Below are 15,014 nucleotides of genomic sequence, written 5' to 3'. Positions count from 1 at the left end.
GAAGAAGAGATCTTTGATTTCCAATGGACAACAAGAATTATATATAATTGCAATTTTTTATTCAAGAATGATCATGTAGATGCTTAGGGAGGGGTTTGATGTTGCTTCTAGTAAAGATTCAAATATGATATTGATCAATCTTATTCAAATGCGTTAATTAAAAAATTGTTTATCATATAATCTTTCTAGTAAAAACAATTTTTTTTCTAACAAACTAAAAAAAGCTTGTTGAATGTGTTGAAAGAGAAAATGTATGTACCTTATATTTATTGACCGCAAAAGAAGGAAATTCTAGTTATGAATCAATTCCTTCAAAAAAAAAAATACTTCTCTTTGGTTTCTTGAAATGATTAGAACTAAGGTTTTAATGTTTTTTTTTTTTTAATTTTATGAAATGGGTCTTGGAAAGAAGATTTTTTCTATCAAGAATTTAAAAGAATTCTTGATTTCTTCTTCTTGATTTGTTGAATTATTAAGCCTTTCTTGTTATTATTTATAGGGAAATTAAGCAAGAGGGAAATGGTTTTTGAAAAAGGTCTTAAATCTTTTATACTATATTTAAGCTTTTACTATTTTTGAACCTTCCCATAAATAAAAGAATATCTCAATTCAGATGAGAAAATGACAAAAAATGATCTCTTATATTTGAGGGAAGGTTCAAAATGGTCCATTTAGAATGTAGTAAACAGTTTTGATTAAGTTTGTTTTTAAGCATAAATACCAACAATGTTTTATCAAATCATAAAGTACACGATACCAAAAAAAAAAAAAAATCTGCACTAGATACTAACAAGATAGAAAAAAGAAAACAAAAATATTTACACCTTAAAAATTGCTAGACTTGGAAAAAAAATTCAGCAGAAACTACAAAAATTGAACCTTTTAATGTGAATTTTGGATAATTTTGATTTCCGATTTTCCACCTTAGTTGTTGTTAAATTTAATAGAGAAAGTTCAATAAATATTTGATAGAGATCAAAAGTTGCATCTTTTGATAATTGAAACAACAAAAATTGTTAAATGAATACTTAAGGAACTATTTTGAATTAATCCTCAAACAAAAGAGACTACTTTTGTCATTTTCTACAATTTTGATACACAAACTTGTGATTCCTTTTTTTTTTGTCGTAATATTAAATACAAATGTCATAGTCTTTAGAGATTTAGAAGAGTATATAACAATTTACGTACCAAGCGATAAAAAAGAGATATCATGGGATGAATAAATTAGGAATAATGTATTGGGATCAAAATTGTAAGATGTTATGTGCAAACAAACAAAGCAAATTTTGAACAATAATAAATAATAAAACAAAGAAGATTATGCTAAATAAGATATAATAAGTTAAAATAATTTAGTCAATTGACCTACATATGAAAAATTCAATAATAAAAAGTGACTAGAAAAATATCGCTTCTCGATCTAAACAAAACTCTCCAACCCTGAAAGACTATATTATGGATATTATCATGAAGTGAGGGGGATTATGGCTCCTCAAGTTATAGAGGTAAAGAATGACTTCTTCCAAGAAAAATAAAATAGTTTTCCTTTTAGAAAAGGGAAAATGCATAAGTACCTCCAACCTATGTTTGAAATCTCAAAAATACACTTATACTATACTAAGGTTCTATTATCCTCCCTCTCCCCCCGAACTTATTTTATAAATAATTTTCTATCCCTTTTCGGCCTACGTAGCACTATCTTCTGGACCCAGCGCGTGTTGACAATTTTTTCAAGCTATCTGGTTGATAGTGCCACGTAGGCCGAAAAGGGGTAGAAAATTATTTATAAAATAAATTCGGAGGAGGGGGAGGTAATAGGGCCTTAGTATAGTATATGTGTGTCTCTGAGATTTCGGGCATAGGTTGGGGATACCTATGCATTTTCCTTTTAGAAAAAGTAAAAGTCAATTTTGATAAAATGAATATCTTTTTTCGGGAAGGCATAAGGTATAAGTACTCCGTAAACTATATTTGAAATTCTAGCAACATACCTAAACTTAATTAAGGNTGGTTGATAGTGCCACGTAGGCTGAAAAAGGGTAGAAAATTATTTATAAAATAAATTCGGGGGGGGGGGGGNAGGGCCTTAGTATAGTATATGTGTGTCTCTGAGATTTCGGGCATAGGTTGGGGATACCTATGCATTTTCCTTTTAGAAAAAGTAAAAGTCAATTTTGATAAAATGAATATCTTTTTTCGGGAAGGCATAAGGTATAAGTACTCCGTAAACTATATTTGAAATTCTAGCAACATACCTAAACTTAATTAAGGTTTTATTAACCTCAAAACTATTTTATAATAGAATAAATTTCATCCTAAATGTTTTCGTGATATAGATAACCAAATGAGTATCCTTTGTGTGTATTACATGCGCTTCACTTTTTTACTTATGTACATTCAGATAGGACTAACACTTACTCTTGTGAAAGTCTTTTTTTTTTTACTTCACACAAAATTCCCTTTTTCAAATAATCACGATCATGTCATTTTCTATCGGAATCTTCATATTATTTGAAATATATTATTATACTTTAGTTTATGTACTACTTTTTGATGACTCCTCTAATAAAAGATTCATAATTTGGATAAAATTCAATGTAGTAACTTGATGTCGTTAAATATATATAACATAAATTCAATAATATGTTACTTGACGAGTACATGATGTAACCCAACTAGTATCATACCGATCATAATTTGCTTACCAAATCACCCATTTGAGTAGTCTCCAAAGAAATGAAGAGGAAGCAAAACTATCTATGAAGTTGTTGAATATCTGTATAAGGACCTCAACTTCACCTATTTTCTAAGATCTCACACTAAATATTCTACTTTTCTAAATTGCATTTTATACTACATTTTTATGATGATGCATTCTGATAGTTCTTCTAAGTTGGAGTCAACTATCAGAATCTTTCGTAATTCATAATACCCTTTGATGACTCCTCCCCTAGTAAGAGACTCATAATTTGGATTGTATTCATGAGCAACCCACTTTTCCTCCTTTGGACTATAGCGATACGTGAAATTCTCATCAAACCTCCATTCACAAGGCCCCGAATGGCTAACACACTCGTAGTGAGAATTAAACGCCACAAATGTTCCCATGTTTGTGGAGCAATTGAACATTGTTGAAGTGGGGAAGAATTTTCTGATTTTGACGGTGATGTTGAAGGTGCCCATGGTATTTAGGTGCTTAACTTCACCATCATCATCGAAGGAGAAGCAACGAACACTAAGGTAATTTGTATGGTTGTTGGTTATGACAACAATTTTTTTGTCTGGTAATCCTGCTGCAACATTTGAGACATTTATATTAATCATAAACAAGAACAATATTGTTGTCGAGGTGACAGTTGCTACAATTTTAGCTTCTTGCATGATTATTATATGTTCCTTTCCTTTTCTTATTTTCCTCCTGAAATATCAAAATATTAAAAATGATCAAAAGAAATTAAAGAATCACGAATGAGCATTCATATTTTATATCAGCATCAAAGTTGTTGAAGAAGTAACTTTTTGGTAATGTAAAATCATTATCACCTAGAGTAAATTATCTTTTTTAACAAAAAAAAATAAAATGTTCAACTTTGCCTAATATCATAAAAAAATCACTATTGAGTAACTCTTTTTTTTTTTTCTCTAGAAACTCATTTAACTGTGTTAAGTATATGTAAATATCTCTTTTGTTTTCTTCTTATGTCTTTTGGTTATGTTTAGATAAAATTGAGTAAGAGATAATTTATTGACTATCATGATAATTACGCAAAGTTGATTTTCACTATAAATCTTAATTTTGTGATTTTTTCAGAGGTTTCTGTATTTCATTAAACATCCATTTCCAGGTGGTTTATTGCAAAAAAAGAGAGTATAAAAATCATTTTTTTTCATAAACAAATAAAATGATTATCGTACCTAAGAAATAAAAAAAAATTGATTATCAATGGACAAAAATAAGATATAATTGCAAATGTTTATGCAAGAATGATCGGATGTTTAAGGAGGGGTTTAATGTTGCTTTACATAATCAATTTCTCATATTGAAGAAGGTAATTAAAATCTATTTCTAATAAAGATTTAAACATGATATTGATCAACTTTATTCAGACATAATAATTAAAGAGTTAATTAGTTTATCAGATAATCTTTTTGGTAATTTTTTTTTGACAAACTAACAAAGTCTTGTTGAAAGAGAAAAAGTACCTTATATTTATTGGCAGTAATTGGAGGAAGTTCTCGTTATAAATCAATTCCTTCAAAAAAAAATCTTCTTTTTTTGTTTCTTGAAATGATTAAAACCAAGGTTTTACTAATGTTTTTCTACGAAATGAGTTCCGAAAAGAAATCTTGAAAATTGAGAGAGAAAGAGAAATTTTTTCAATCAATAATTAACAAAGAATTCTTGATTTCTTGAATTATTAAACCTTTCTTGTTATATACTTATTTTTTAAATTAAACCGGTGGGATAGAGTTTTTGAAGGAGGTCTTAAATTTTTTATACTATATTTAAACTTTTACTATTTTTGAACCTTCCAATAAATAAAAGAATAACTCAATTTAGATGAAAATGATAAAAACAAAAAATAGTCAATTATGTTTGAGGAAAGGTTCAAAATAGTCCCTTAAAAATGCAATATGCATTTAAACACAAATCCCGACAAAGTTTTATCAAATTCTAAATATACAACACAAAATATTGCATTAGACACTAATAAGATAGAAAAAGAATAACAAAAATTACACCTTAACAAGTTATATCAAAATTAAAAAATAAATCAAAAATAGTAGAAAGTTCAAAAATTGCACCTCTCAATGTGCATTTTGGATCATTGTGATTTTTCCTAGTTTTTGTTAAATCTACTCGATAAAGTTCGATAAATATTTGATGAAGTCTAAAAATGTTATTTTTTTGGTAACTTAAACAATGAAAATTGTTAAGTGAATATTTAAGAGACTATTTTGAATTTATCCTCAAACCAAAGAGACTATTTTAATCATTTTCTACAATTTTGATACACAAACTTGTGAATTTTTTTNCTTAAATTTTTTATACTATATTTAAACTTTTACTATTTTTGAACCTTCCAATAAATAAAAGAATAACTCAATTTAGATGAAAATGATAAAAACAAAAAAATAGTCAATTATGTTTGAGGAAAGGTTCAAAATAGTCCCTTAAAAATGCAATAGGCATTTAAACACAAATACCGACAACGTTTTATCAAATTCTAAATATACAACACAAAATATTGCATTAGACACTAATAAGATAGAAAAAGAATAACAAAAATTACACCTTAAAAAGTTATATCAAAATTAAAAAAATAAATCAAAAATAGTAGAAAGTTTAAAAATTGCACCTCTCAATGTGAATTTTGGATCATTGTGATTTTTCCTAGTTTTTGTTAAATCTACTCGATAAAGTTCAATAAATATTTGATGAAGTCTAAAAATGTTATTTTTTTGGGAACTTAAACAATTAAAATTGTTAAGTGAATATTTAAGAGACTATTTTGAACTTATCCTCAAATCAAAGAGACTACTTTAATCATTTTCTACAATTTTGATACACAAACTTGTGATTTTTTCTTTTTAAAATCACATATGCCATAGTCTTTAGAGATTTAGAAGGGTAGTAGCCATCCAACGGTAGGAAAATAGATAAATCTAAAATCACATATGTCCTACATCACATAATACATGCAGGACACAAAATTGCCATGTAGGATGAATGTGTCAATTTGTTTAATTTTATACAAGTTTAAGTGCCTACTTGTGCACACCCAAAGTTAAATGTCATAGTTGCTAGCTTACGTCATGTTAAAAAAACATGTTTATGTATTATGCCAATACTAAATCTGTAGCTAGAAATGACAATTAGACGGGGCAGATGCAAGGCAGAGCGGATGCGTTTTTTTTGGTTCCTTAGCTGCCTAAACTGAGTTTATTTCTTGAGATATCAATAAAAATATGTATTATGTGAACAGAACTTTAAATATTAGTTTCAAAATTTGTATAGAGTATTAACCGTCTTTGTTAGACAACCAATCTACTTGTAATTAAACAGTTAAAATTTAGGCATAATAATTAAATATGCCTTTTAACTTGGCTTCATTTCATATTTATGTCCTTCAACTTTGGATGTGCACAAGTAGACACTTAAACTTGTATAAAGTTGAACAAATAGACACACACGTCCTACGTGACATCCTACAAGGCAATTTGTGTCCTACGTGTATTATGTCACATAGAAATCATCTATCTACTTGTTCAACTTTATACAATTTTAAGTACTTACTTGTGCACACCCAAAGTTTGAGAGCATAAATGTGAAATGATGTCAAGTTAAAGAGCACATTTATGTATTACCAATCATTTAAAAAGAAGTTCAAGAGTATTGAATAAATTTGAAATACTTGACATTATGTCTCTTGTGATAATAGAGATTAGAGGTGAGATTATTAGATTTGGATTTATCTATTGCTAATTTCCTATCATGTATTGCTTTAACTATTGTCGCCAATCATTTTCTAAAAGTCAAAACAGTTTTTTACTATTTAATCTCACAAAAAAAAAAAAACCAAAAAAGGTATTTCAATAAAACTTGGAGAATTGTAATCCTACGACTGGCTGGTGCTTGGAAAGGGTAGAGTGTACACAGACTATACCCCTATCTCATGGAGGTACACTTTCAAGTATACATTTTAACATTTGATTCTGTAACTTCACATTTAACATATTCTACTTTGCAGACAAGTACCAATTGTTATATGCCCCCTCTAAAAGCATTAAAAAGCACCATCAAACATTTAGATTGTGTGATTGCCTCTTTGGAGAAAGATTCTACAACTGTATAACATACCAAATGACAAAACTGAAACAAAAAGATGGTAGTAAACATAAACAAAATATTGAATTATATCGTTAAAGATCAAAATGATCAACATAAAGAACGAAATGGCCACAATACCAACAGTATCAAACTTCGAATCTCTAGAGTCTACTTAACTACCCTCCACGGATTCTAGGCTTTCGACATAATTTATGACTTTAAATCTACCCTCTGAAGTTCTCTTTTGAAAGCTATGAGTTCTTTTTGTATAAGGATTGTATGATATGAGTTCAAGTGACAATCCATTTGGGTAGCCTAAAAGAAGTTCACCTTTCCTCCATGATCCAACGGGTCGTGCTAGATTAGAGAACGACGAAAAAGCAAATTGCTTAGTCCAAAACTCAGCTGCACCTTGTTGTTCAGACATCACCCATACCTCATAGTTGTTCACAGCTATACCATTCCCAGAATAGGTAATCATAGAAAGACAACCCTTAAGTATCACAAGCTTCTGAATAGTGAGGTTAGTGACAGTATCGAGATTTGGTAGCTTAATCCTTGTAAAAACTTGGTTATACAAATCAAAACAAGTAATTATATCGAGTTCATTATCGTCATCGTTGCTATACGATAACCAATACAAGCAGTGATTAAGAATTACTGCAGACCCACCTTTGGGAAGTAAACCATGAAGAATAGGAGCTTCAATTTCTTCCCAGAAATCGGAATTCAGGGAGTAAACCCAAACCTTAGGGTTCTTACTAGATGATGGAAGCTTAATAACCTTGTAATCATTAGTTTGAGAGACGAAACCAAGCATTATACAGCGGAAGAAAGGATCAGAATAAAAGGAGACACAATCAGGGGATTCAAGCAATTTATACTTTCTAGTTGCAGGATTCCATAAAATAATGCTTGAACTCCTATTGAAATGAACACATAATAAGCCATTACAAGAACCAACGACCCGTACCTCATCGTCGGGAGTACATGGAAAGGGCAAATCAACAACGACAACAGACGGATCGGGACTGGAATCGAAATCTCCGAGTTCGTCAATTTCATCATCAACAACAACAGTCGTAATTTTCGGATCTAGAGAGAAGAAGGAGATAGTAGGGATGTCTCTAGGACCTCTATCGCTTACTCTGAGAAGCTTTTCATGGACAGGTTGTCGACGGTGCATCTGAATAAAATCGCGGCTGCTGATGTAACAATACCATGACTTGGAGACCGATCGGAATCGGAGCAGTGACTTCACCGGAAGCCGTAAAAGGATTTCGTAGATTACATCTCCGGTCAGAGAGCAATCGGCAGTTTCATCACTCATCGGAAATCGGCAGAATTGCTTTTCCGATTTAAAGCAAAAATCATATAGGGTTTTTATTTAGTCCCAAATAGAAAAATGAAATACTACCTAATTTTGAAAATGCAGAAATTATAGGGATAGTTGGAATTTGGAAATAGAATATTCACAATTTGAGTAAATATTGAATCAAATTAATTAAGCTAATTAATTTTATTTGGGTTTGTTTTTTTAAAAAATAATAATATTTGATTTGACTTTTATTTTGTTTAAATACATTGAAGAGAAATAATTGAATCAAATAAATAATTTTTTTGTCTGAATAAAAGAGCCTATGAAAAGAAAATTGAATTGAAAGTTCCTTTGTCATAGACTTCGAGTTGACGAAATTTTTGGCTTTATGAGATACGAGCAACTTTGTTATTCAAAGGAATGGATCGATAAATGAACTTATGGACAAGACATTTTTGGGGACTACTAGCACCCTTCTCATTACTCAATAGGACAATTACATAATTAAGGGAGTCATTGAAATGTGTGACTAAAACACCAAAAATGAAAATTATCCAATCTAATGATGGAGGCAAGAATAGTGTACACTTTCCGTCCAAGTCTCATTAATTGATCTTAATGATATCGTCGAATATATATATATATATATAAAATCATCCTGATACTAAATCAAATCCAGCCTGAAATCTTCTTAGAAATGGGAAGATCTAAAATATGCCCCCTTCATATCTAACCTTGATCCAAGCTTTAGCCCTCTTTTGTTGTTGAAGTTGCATATCTTCTAAACAATCTAATATAAAACTTGTTAATAAAAAAACAGATCGTAATCTTTATGAGATTTCCAAAATGATTAGAATTTAATGGACTTTAAGCTAAAAGATAATCTAGTCATAAAATGTATTACATTATCAAATCAATGAATTCATCTGTACCACATAAAAAAAAATTGTAATAACCTTTTAAATCTCTAAGATTATGACATAATTATATTTGGTGTTGCTACAAATAAGAGGAATCACATGTTTGTGTATGTAAATTGAAATATATTATTAATATTCTTTAGAAGGTTAAATAGTCAAATATAGTAAAAAGCTTTAAATAGTATAAAAGATTTAAAACCTCTTACGAGAATTCTATCCCTCTTGTTTGTCTTTTTATTTTATTTTATATGTATCAATCATGAAAATATTTAATCATTCAACAAAGCAAGAAGAAAAAAAGAAGAAGAATATAAGGAATATTTTGAAAATCCTTTCCAAAACCCTTCAGAAGAAAATTATAACGTATATTTTCTCTGCTTTATTTAAACGTTTTCAACAAAATTCTCTACACTTTTATTGGATAAACATTTGTAATTATGCACAAATAACGTTACCTATATTATATTAAAATTATGTTTACATCAAATTTAATGGTAATATAGTTGTAAAATCTAAATCTAATAACATATTTTATACGTAAAAAGGACGAAAATAATTGTGTTTTTATTGTTAATTTAAAATAAAAATGTAATAAATCATATGTTAATTAAAGAATTTAAATTAAGTTATACTAAAAGCTGGGAACGAAAAGTATTATATATTATCTCTATATAATTTAAGAGAATTATTAAATACCTATAAAAAGTGTCAATTTTCTTTAATAATTTCTCCTAATCCTTCTTTTACATTTTGATTTTTCAGAAGGATAGTTGGAGAAGAAAGAGAGAGAAGTAAGATACACCATGGAAGAAATTAAAATTATAGCAACGGTCACCTCAATAACAATATTGTTCTTGTTCACGATCAATATAAATGTCTCAAATATTGTAGCGGGTTACCAAACGAGAAAATTGTTGTCATAACCAACAATCATACAAATTATCTTAGCGTCCGTTGTTTCTCTTTCGATGAAGATGGTGATGTTAGCCACCTAAATACCATGGGCAGTTTCAACATCACTGTCAAAATCAGAAAATTCATCTCCACTTCAACAATGTTCAATTGCTCCACAAACATGGGGACACTGTGGCATTTAAAACCAGCTACGAGTGTGTTAGTAATTCAATGCCTTGTGAATGGAGGTTTGATGAGAACTTCATGTATCACTACAGTCCCAAGGAGAAAGAGTGGGTTTGCTCGTGAGTACAATCCAAGTTATGAGTTTCTCACTAGAGGAGGAGTCATCAAAGTATATTATGTTAATTAAATGGAATGATAAATATTTAAGGTTTACTAAAGATTCAGACATGTGACTCAACTTAGCAGTGGCCGAGCCAGAAATTTCATGAAGAGGGTCCAAAAATTAAACAACAAAAACTCTTTTTAAAAAGGGCAAAAAAATTGTTGAAAGTGAGATTTGAACATGCGAGCACTAGCTCATTAAAGATGTCTAAACACACATTCAAGACATATTAAACCACTAAGCTATAACAATCTATTATGTCAAGGGTGTCCAAAATATGTTATTTAATCACTTTATATATCATTTTACTTGTATATGCAATATTTTTTTCCGACGAAGCGTGTCCAATTGTGCCTACACCCCTGCAACTTAGTAGGACTTTCGGAATGCTTTGTAAAAAAATATAGTATAAAATGTAATTAGAAAAGTAGAATATTTGGTGTGAGATTTTAGAAAAATAGGTGAAAAAGTTGAGATCTTACACGCACATTCAAAAACTTTGTAAATAATTTTGCTTCCTCCTCATTTCTTGGAGACTATTCAAATGATTAATTTGGTAAGCGAGCAATGTCCGGTATGGTATAATCGTTGTATCATAACATATACTCGTAAAGTTACATATTATTCGATTTATGTTATATGCATAGTTAACAACATCAAGTTACACACTATTTGAATTTAATCCAAATTTTTATGCCTTTTAAATATATCAAGTTATTAAATGTCATGATTTATAATAATTTTCAAATATGAAAAGACAAAAACAAACAAATTAAAACAAAGAAATCACAGAAAAAAAGACCAAAATGCCCTTGGTGCACAAACATCCCTCTCAATTTTCATTTGGAGGTGATGGTTTAATTTTATGAGCTAAAGATGAGTTGAGAAAAACCTTAAGAGGAATTGTTCCTTCTCAACTGTACTCCATGGAAATGCAGAGGAAAATCACAGCGATTGGAGATCGACTCAGTGATTTGCCTGATTCGATTCTCCTTCTCATCCTCTCTAAGTTACCGGACAGTAAACAAGTTGTGCGAACCAGCGTATTATCTTCAAAATGACACTCTCTTTGGAAATCTGTTCCAGTATCACTAGAAATCCAGTTATCCGGCCGACGCGAAAATCGTTATTTAGCTTCACTGATAGAGACCTTTATTACTGGAGGTATTTCGAAAAAATCTCAACATTCAGGGTTATTTTATTTGGGTACCTGAAGAAACTTCTTAAAGATGTTGATTTATGTGTACATTTCGCAATTAATGATGCTAATGTACAGAACCCTAAATCCAAATTCCTCAACGACGTACGTATTCTTATATGCAAACTGAGGAAACTCATATCCAGATTCACATTCAAGTTCAAAATCTTCAACGTTTGCTAGTTGCAAAATATATCCATAAATCGACATCTTTAACCTATTTTTCTAGGGTTCACCCGAACCCCCTCGACAAAAAATTACACTATACATATAACGTCAAATTTTGATTTTATGTGTGTGTATATATATATTAAAATGAACCCCCTAAAAAAAAGTGCAGGTTTGACTTAGTGGATAAGATGTTCAAGAAATTTGCTTGTGTCATGGGTTCGAATTCCATGAGCAACAATTATTTTTTGCTTGGGTCATGGGTTCGAATTCCATGAGCAACAATTATTTTCCTCCTTTAATGCTTTGGAAAATGGAACTTTTGGGCTTACACCTTCTTCTTTTTCATTATTTTTTTCCTTTTATTCCATTTCTTCTTTTAAAATTGTTTTTGTTTAAATTTATTAGACACATTCTTTTTCTTTTTATTTTTTATTCTTTTATATCTATTAATTCATTTTGTTTCAACGTAATTCTTTTTTCATATACTAACTTGAATAACTCTTTTAAAAAATGATGAATTATATTTAACTTAAAATTGAGATAGAAATATAATTTATTTATTTTTAAAAAAAAAGATAAATTAGATGTAATTGAATGAAGAAACTTAAATATCGTCAACATCCTTTCAAAAATATTAATTTATAGAATTCATAAAATTTCTCTTATATTTTTATTTTTATTTTAGAGAGATGGAAACTAAACTTATTTGATTTATTCATTGTTTGTCTTTTTTTTTCCCAATTTGGGACTTCTTATTTGCAGTTAAATTCATTAGTTTATTAACATTAGTAGTGACAGTATATTTAGGATAATCTGAAAATCAAGTTGGTAAGTACTAAATAATTACATACTTCATACTTGTACTGATCTAGTTGCAAAGTGGCAGGTGATTGAAACAAGATCTTTTGGATAAAATTTTGGATCATGAACACTGAGAATAAAATAGTTTGCAAAGTGCAAATGCTCAAGTCATATTTTTTGTTCAAATTCTTCTTTTCTAGTCTCAAAAGTTTATGATTTCTCTTTGTTAAATCTGTTGCAGCTGCGTGCTTATTATTCCTTTTTCTTATAAGACGGACGTTCAAAAAAACTTTTTGTTCTCTTTACCAAAAAAAAACTCTTTTTGTCTCTTGATTTATTTTCCTTTATAAAACAGTTCAGCTTGTGTTACTTTGATACATGTTGCCACTACAAAAATAGACTCTGTGAGTTAACTTTTTGTAGTTGTTGGTAAAAGCTACTCCCTCCGTTTAAAAAAGAATGATCTACTTTCCTTTTTAGTCTGTTTCAAAAAGAATGACCTTTTTCTTTTTTTGGTAACATTTTAATTTCAGCTTTTCACGTGGCATGTTTAAAGCCACAAGATTGAAGGACAATTTAGTACATTTGGCATAACTTTAATTTAGGACCACAAGATTCAAAAGTCTTCTTTGTTTTCTAAAACTTTGTGCCAAGTCAAATCAGGTTACTCTTTGTGAAACGGAGGGAGTATTTGATAGTACACACCTTCGTGTGAGGGGATAGATTATCAGTTACTTTGAACATCTTTTTATTGTTTGCATGTACCACATTATGACATTTGCTAAGCACTGCATGTTCCTTGAATTTAAAAATTCATCACCTTTTTATTTTATCCAAAATCAACTCCCTGGCTTCCTGTTTCTATCCACAATATCCTAATTTAGTTCTCTTGTCTAAGTAAACAATGTGTTCATTCTCTAATCATCATGTAAGAAAGCTTGTTCTAAATGTTTTGTGATTTCAGTTCATATTGTTGTAAGAAATATCAGGAAAAAGAACAAGACACTTAACTTAGTTCGTAGGTAGGTGTTGTCTGTCGTAGTATTAGCCCTATTCTTGTAGTGTATTACTTTTGATTTCTATCATACTTTGTTGTTTAGTATATTTTCTTGTTGCAATTAGTTGCTATGTTTTCTTCACGGTGATCTTTTCTTTTCATACCTATTTTGATTTGTTGTATTAGAGCCGAGGATCCTTTGAAAACAACTTTTCTACCTTCACGAAGTAGAGGTAAACTCTGCGTACACTCTACCTTCTCCACATCCCACATATTGAATTTCATTGTGTATGTTGTTGTTTATTTCACACACATGACCAAATTGCAAGGTACTTAAAAGCTTCATTATTAGTTTGGATAAAATCTTTTAGGAAGCTTTCAGACCCAACGAAAAGAGCTCTAAGCCTTCATTAACAAACTCTTTCATATTATTTATCTTTACTTTTCTTATTTTCCATTTTCCTAGACAATATTGAAGCGTCTCCAACTATATACCCATTTCTACACAATCAGAACACAATAGAGCTACAAAGTTAAGCTTTGATTGGAAGGAAAGTATTGTCAGGATGGATGAATTCACCTAAATAATCGTTGTGATTTAAACGTAGTTGATTGAATCAAAATATAGCTCAACTTGGCATATACAAAACAACATAGAGTATTTATATTGAGTATTGAAGTTTCTAGCAATAGGTATTTCCACCATTTCATAATCAAATTAACGAGCAAAAATGAGATAAAAAAAAGTCTTCTTGAATTATTAATCTCGTTTTTGTATATATAGACAAGAAAACTTATAGAAAGTCCACACACTATATAGTAGACTAACAAGAAAACTTATAGAAAGTCCACACACTATATAGTAGACTATCAAAATAATATTTGATAAATATATATTTTTATATGTTAAAATTAATACACAAAATATATATATTTTTATACAAAAATAATGTGCAACACAAAGCAAAAATACGCGTGTCATGCATTTAAATAATCCACATCTCCTTATTTGTCTGTTCCACTTTATTACCCTTATTTAGAAGAGGGAGTTGTGAAGGACTAACAAAGCTCCAAAAAGTTGTTCTTAATGTAATTTAAGTTGTACTATGTTAGGGCCCATTTTATTCAATAACTATTGTATTAGCATCAAGTTGTACTATGTTAGGGCCCACTTTATTCAACAAGTATTGTACTAGCATTGATGATACATAAGTACTCCCTCCGTCCCTATTTAGTTGTTCATATTTCCTCTTTTAGTTGTCTCTATTTAGTTGTCCATTTTAACAAATCAAGAAAGGACAATAATTTTTTTCCTATTATACCCTTATTTAAATAAAATTGTCATAAATAAAGTAAATAAACTTATGAACTTCCCAACAAGATTAGTTATCTTGAGTGAATTTATTTTAGAATTGTAAATTGTACTACAAGGATAAAATTGTAACTTCACTATGCTAATCATTGTTGCCTTAATCTGTGTGTCAATTCTAAAGTGGATAACTAAATAGGGACGGAGGGAGTATTAATTATA

At 29.6% G+C, this 15,014-nt stretch overlaps 1 protein-coding gene across 1 annotated transcript; it reads right to left on the bottom strand.

Moving 5' to 3' along the window:
- Nucleotides 1–6,897: 6,897 nt before the first annotated feature.
- LOC125841926 (F-box/kelch-repeat protein At3g23880-like) lies at nt 6,898–8,253 on the bottom strand. The gene has a single exon (XM_049521116.1). It carries the CDS (start codon nt 8,163–8,165, stop codon nt 7,008–7,010), a length of 1,158 nt encoding a protein of 385 aa, XP_049377073.1. The 5' UTR covers nt 8,166–8,253; the 3' UTR covers nt 6,898–7,007.
- Nucleotides 8,254–15,014: the final 6,761 nt, after the last annotated feature.

This window comes from Solanum stenotomum, chromosome 10 (genome assembly GCF_019186545.1).
Source record: "Solanum stenotomum isolate F172 chromosome 10, ASM1918654v1, whole genome shotgun sequence".
NCBI lineage: Eukaryota > Viridiplantae > Streptophyta > Magnoliopsida > Solanales > Solanaceae > Solanum > Solanum stenotomum.
Note: the sequence above shows the minus strand (reverse complement) of the source record. Positions and strands in the feature narration are given on the sequence as shown.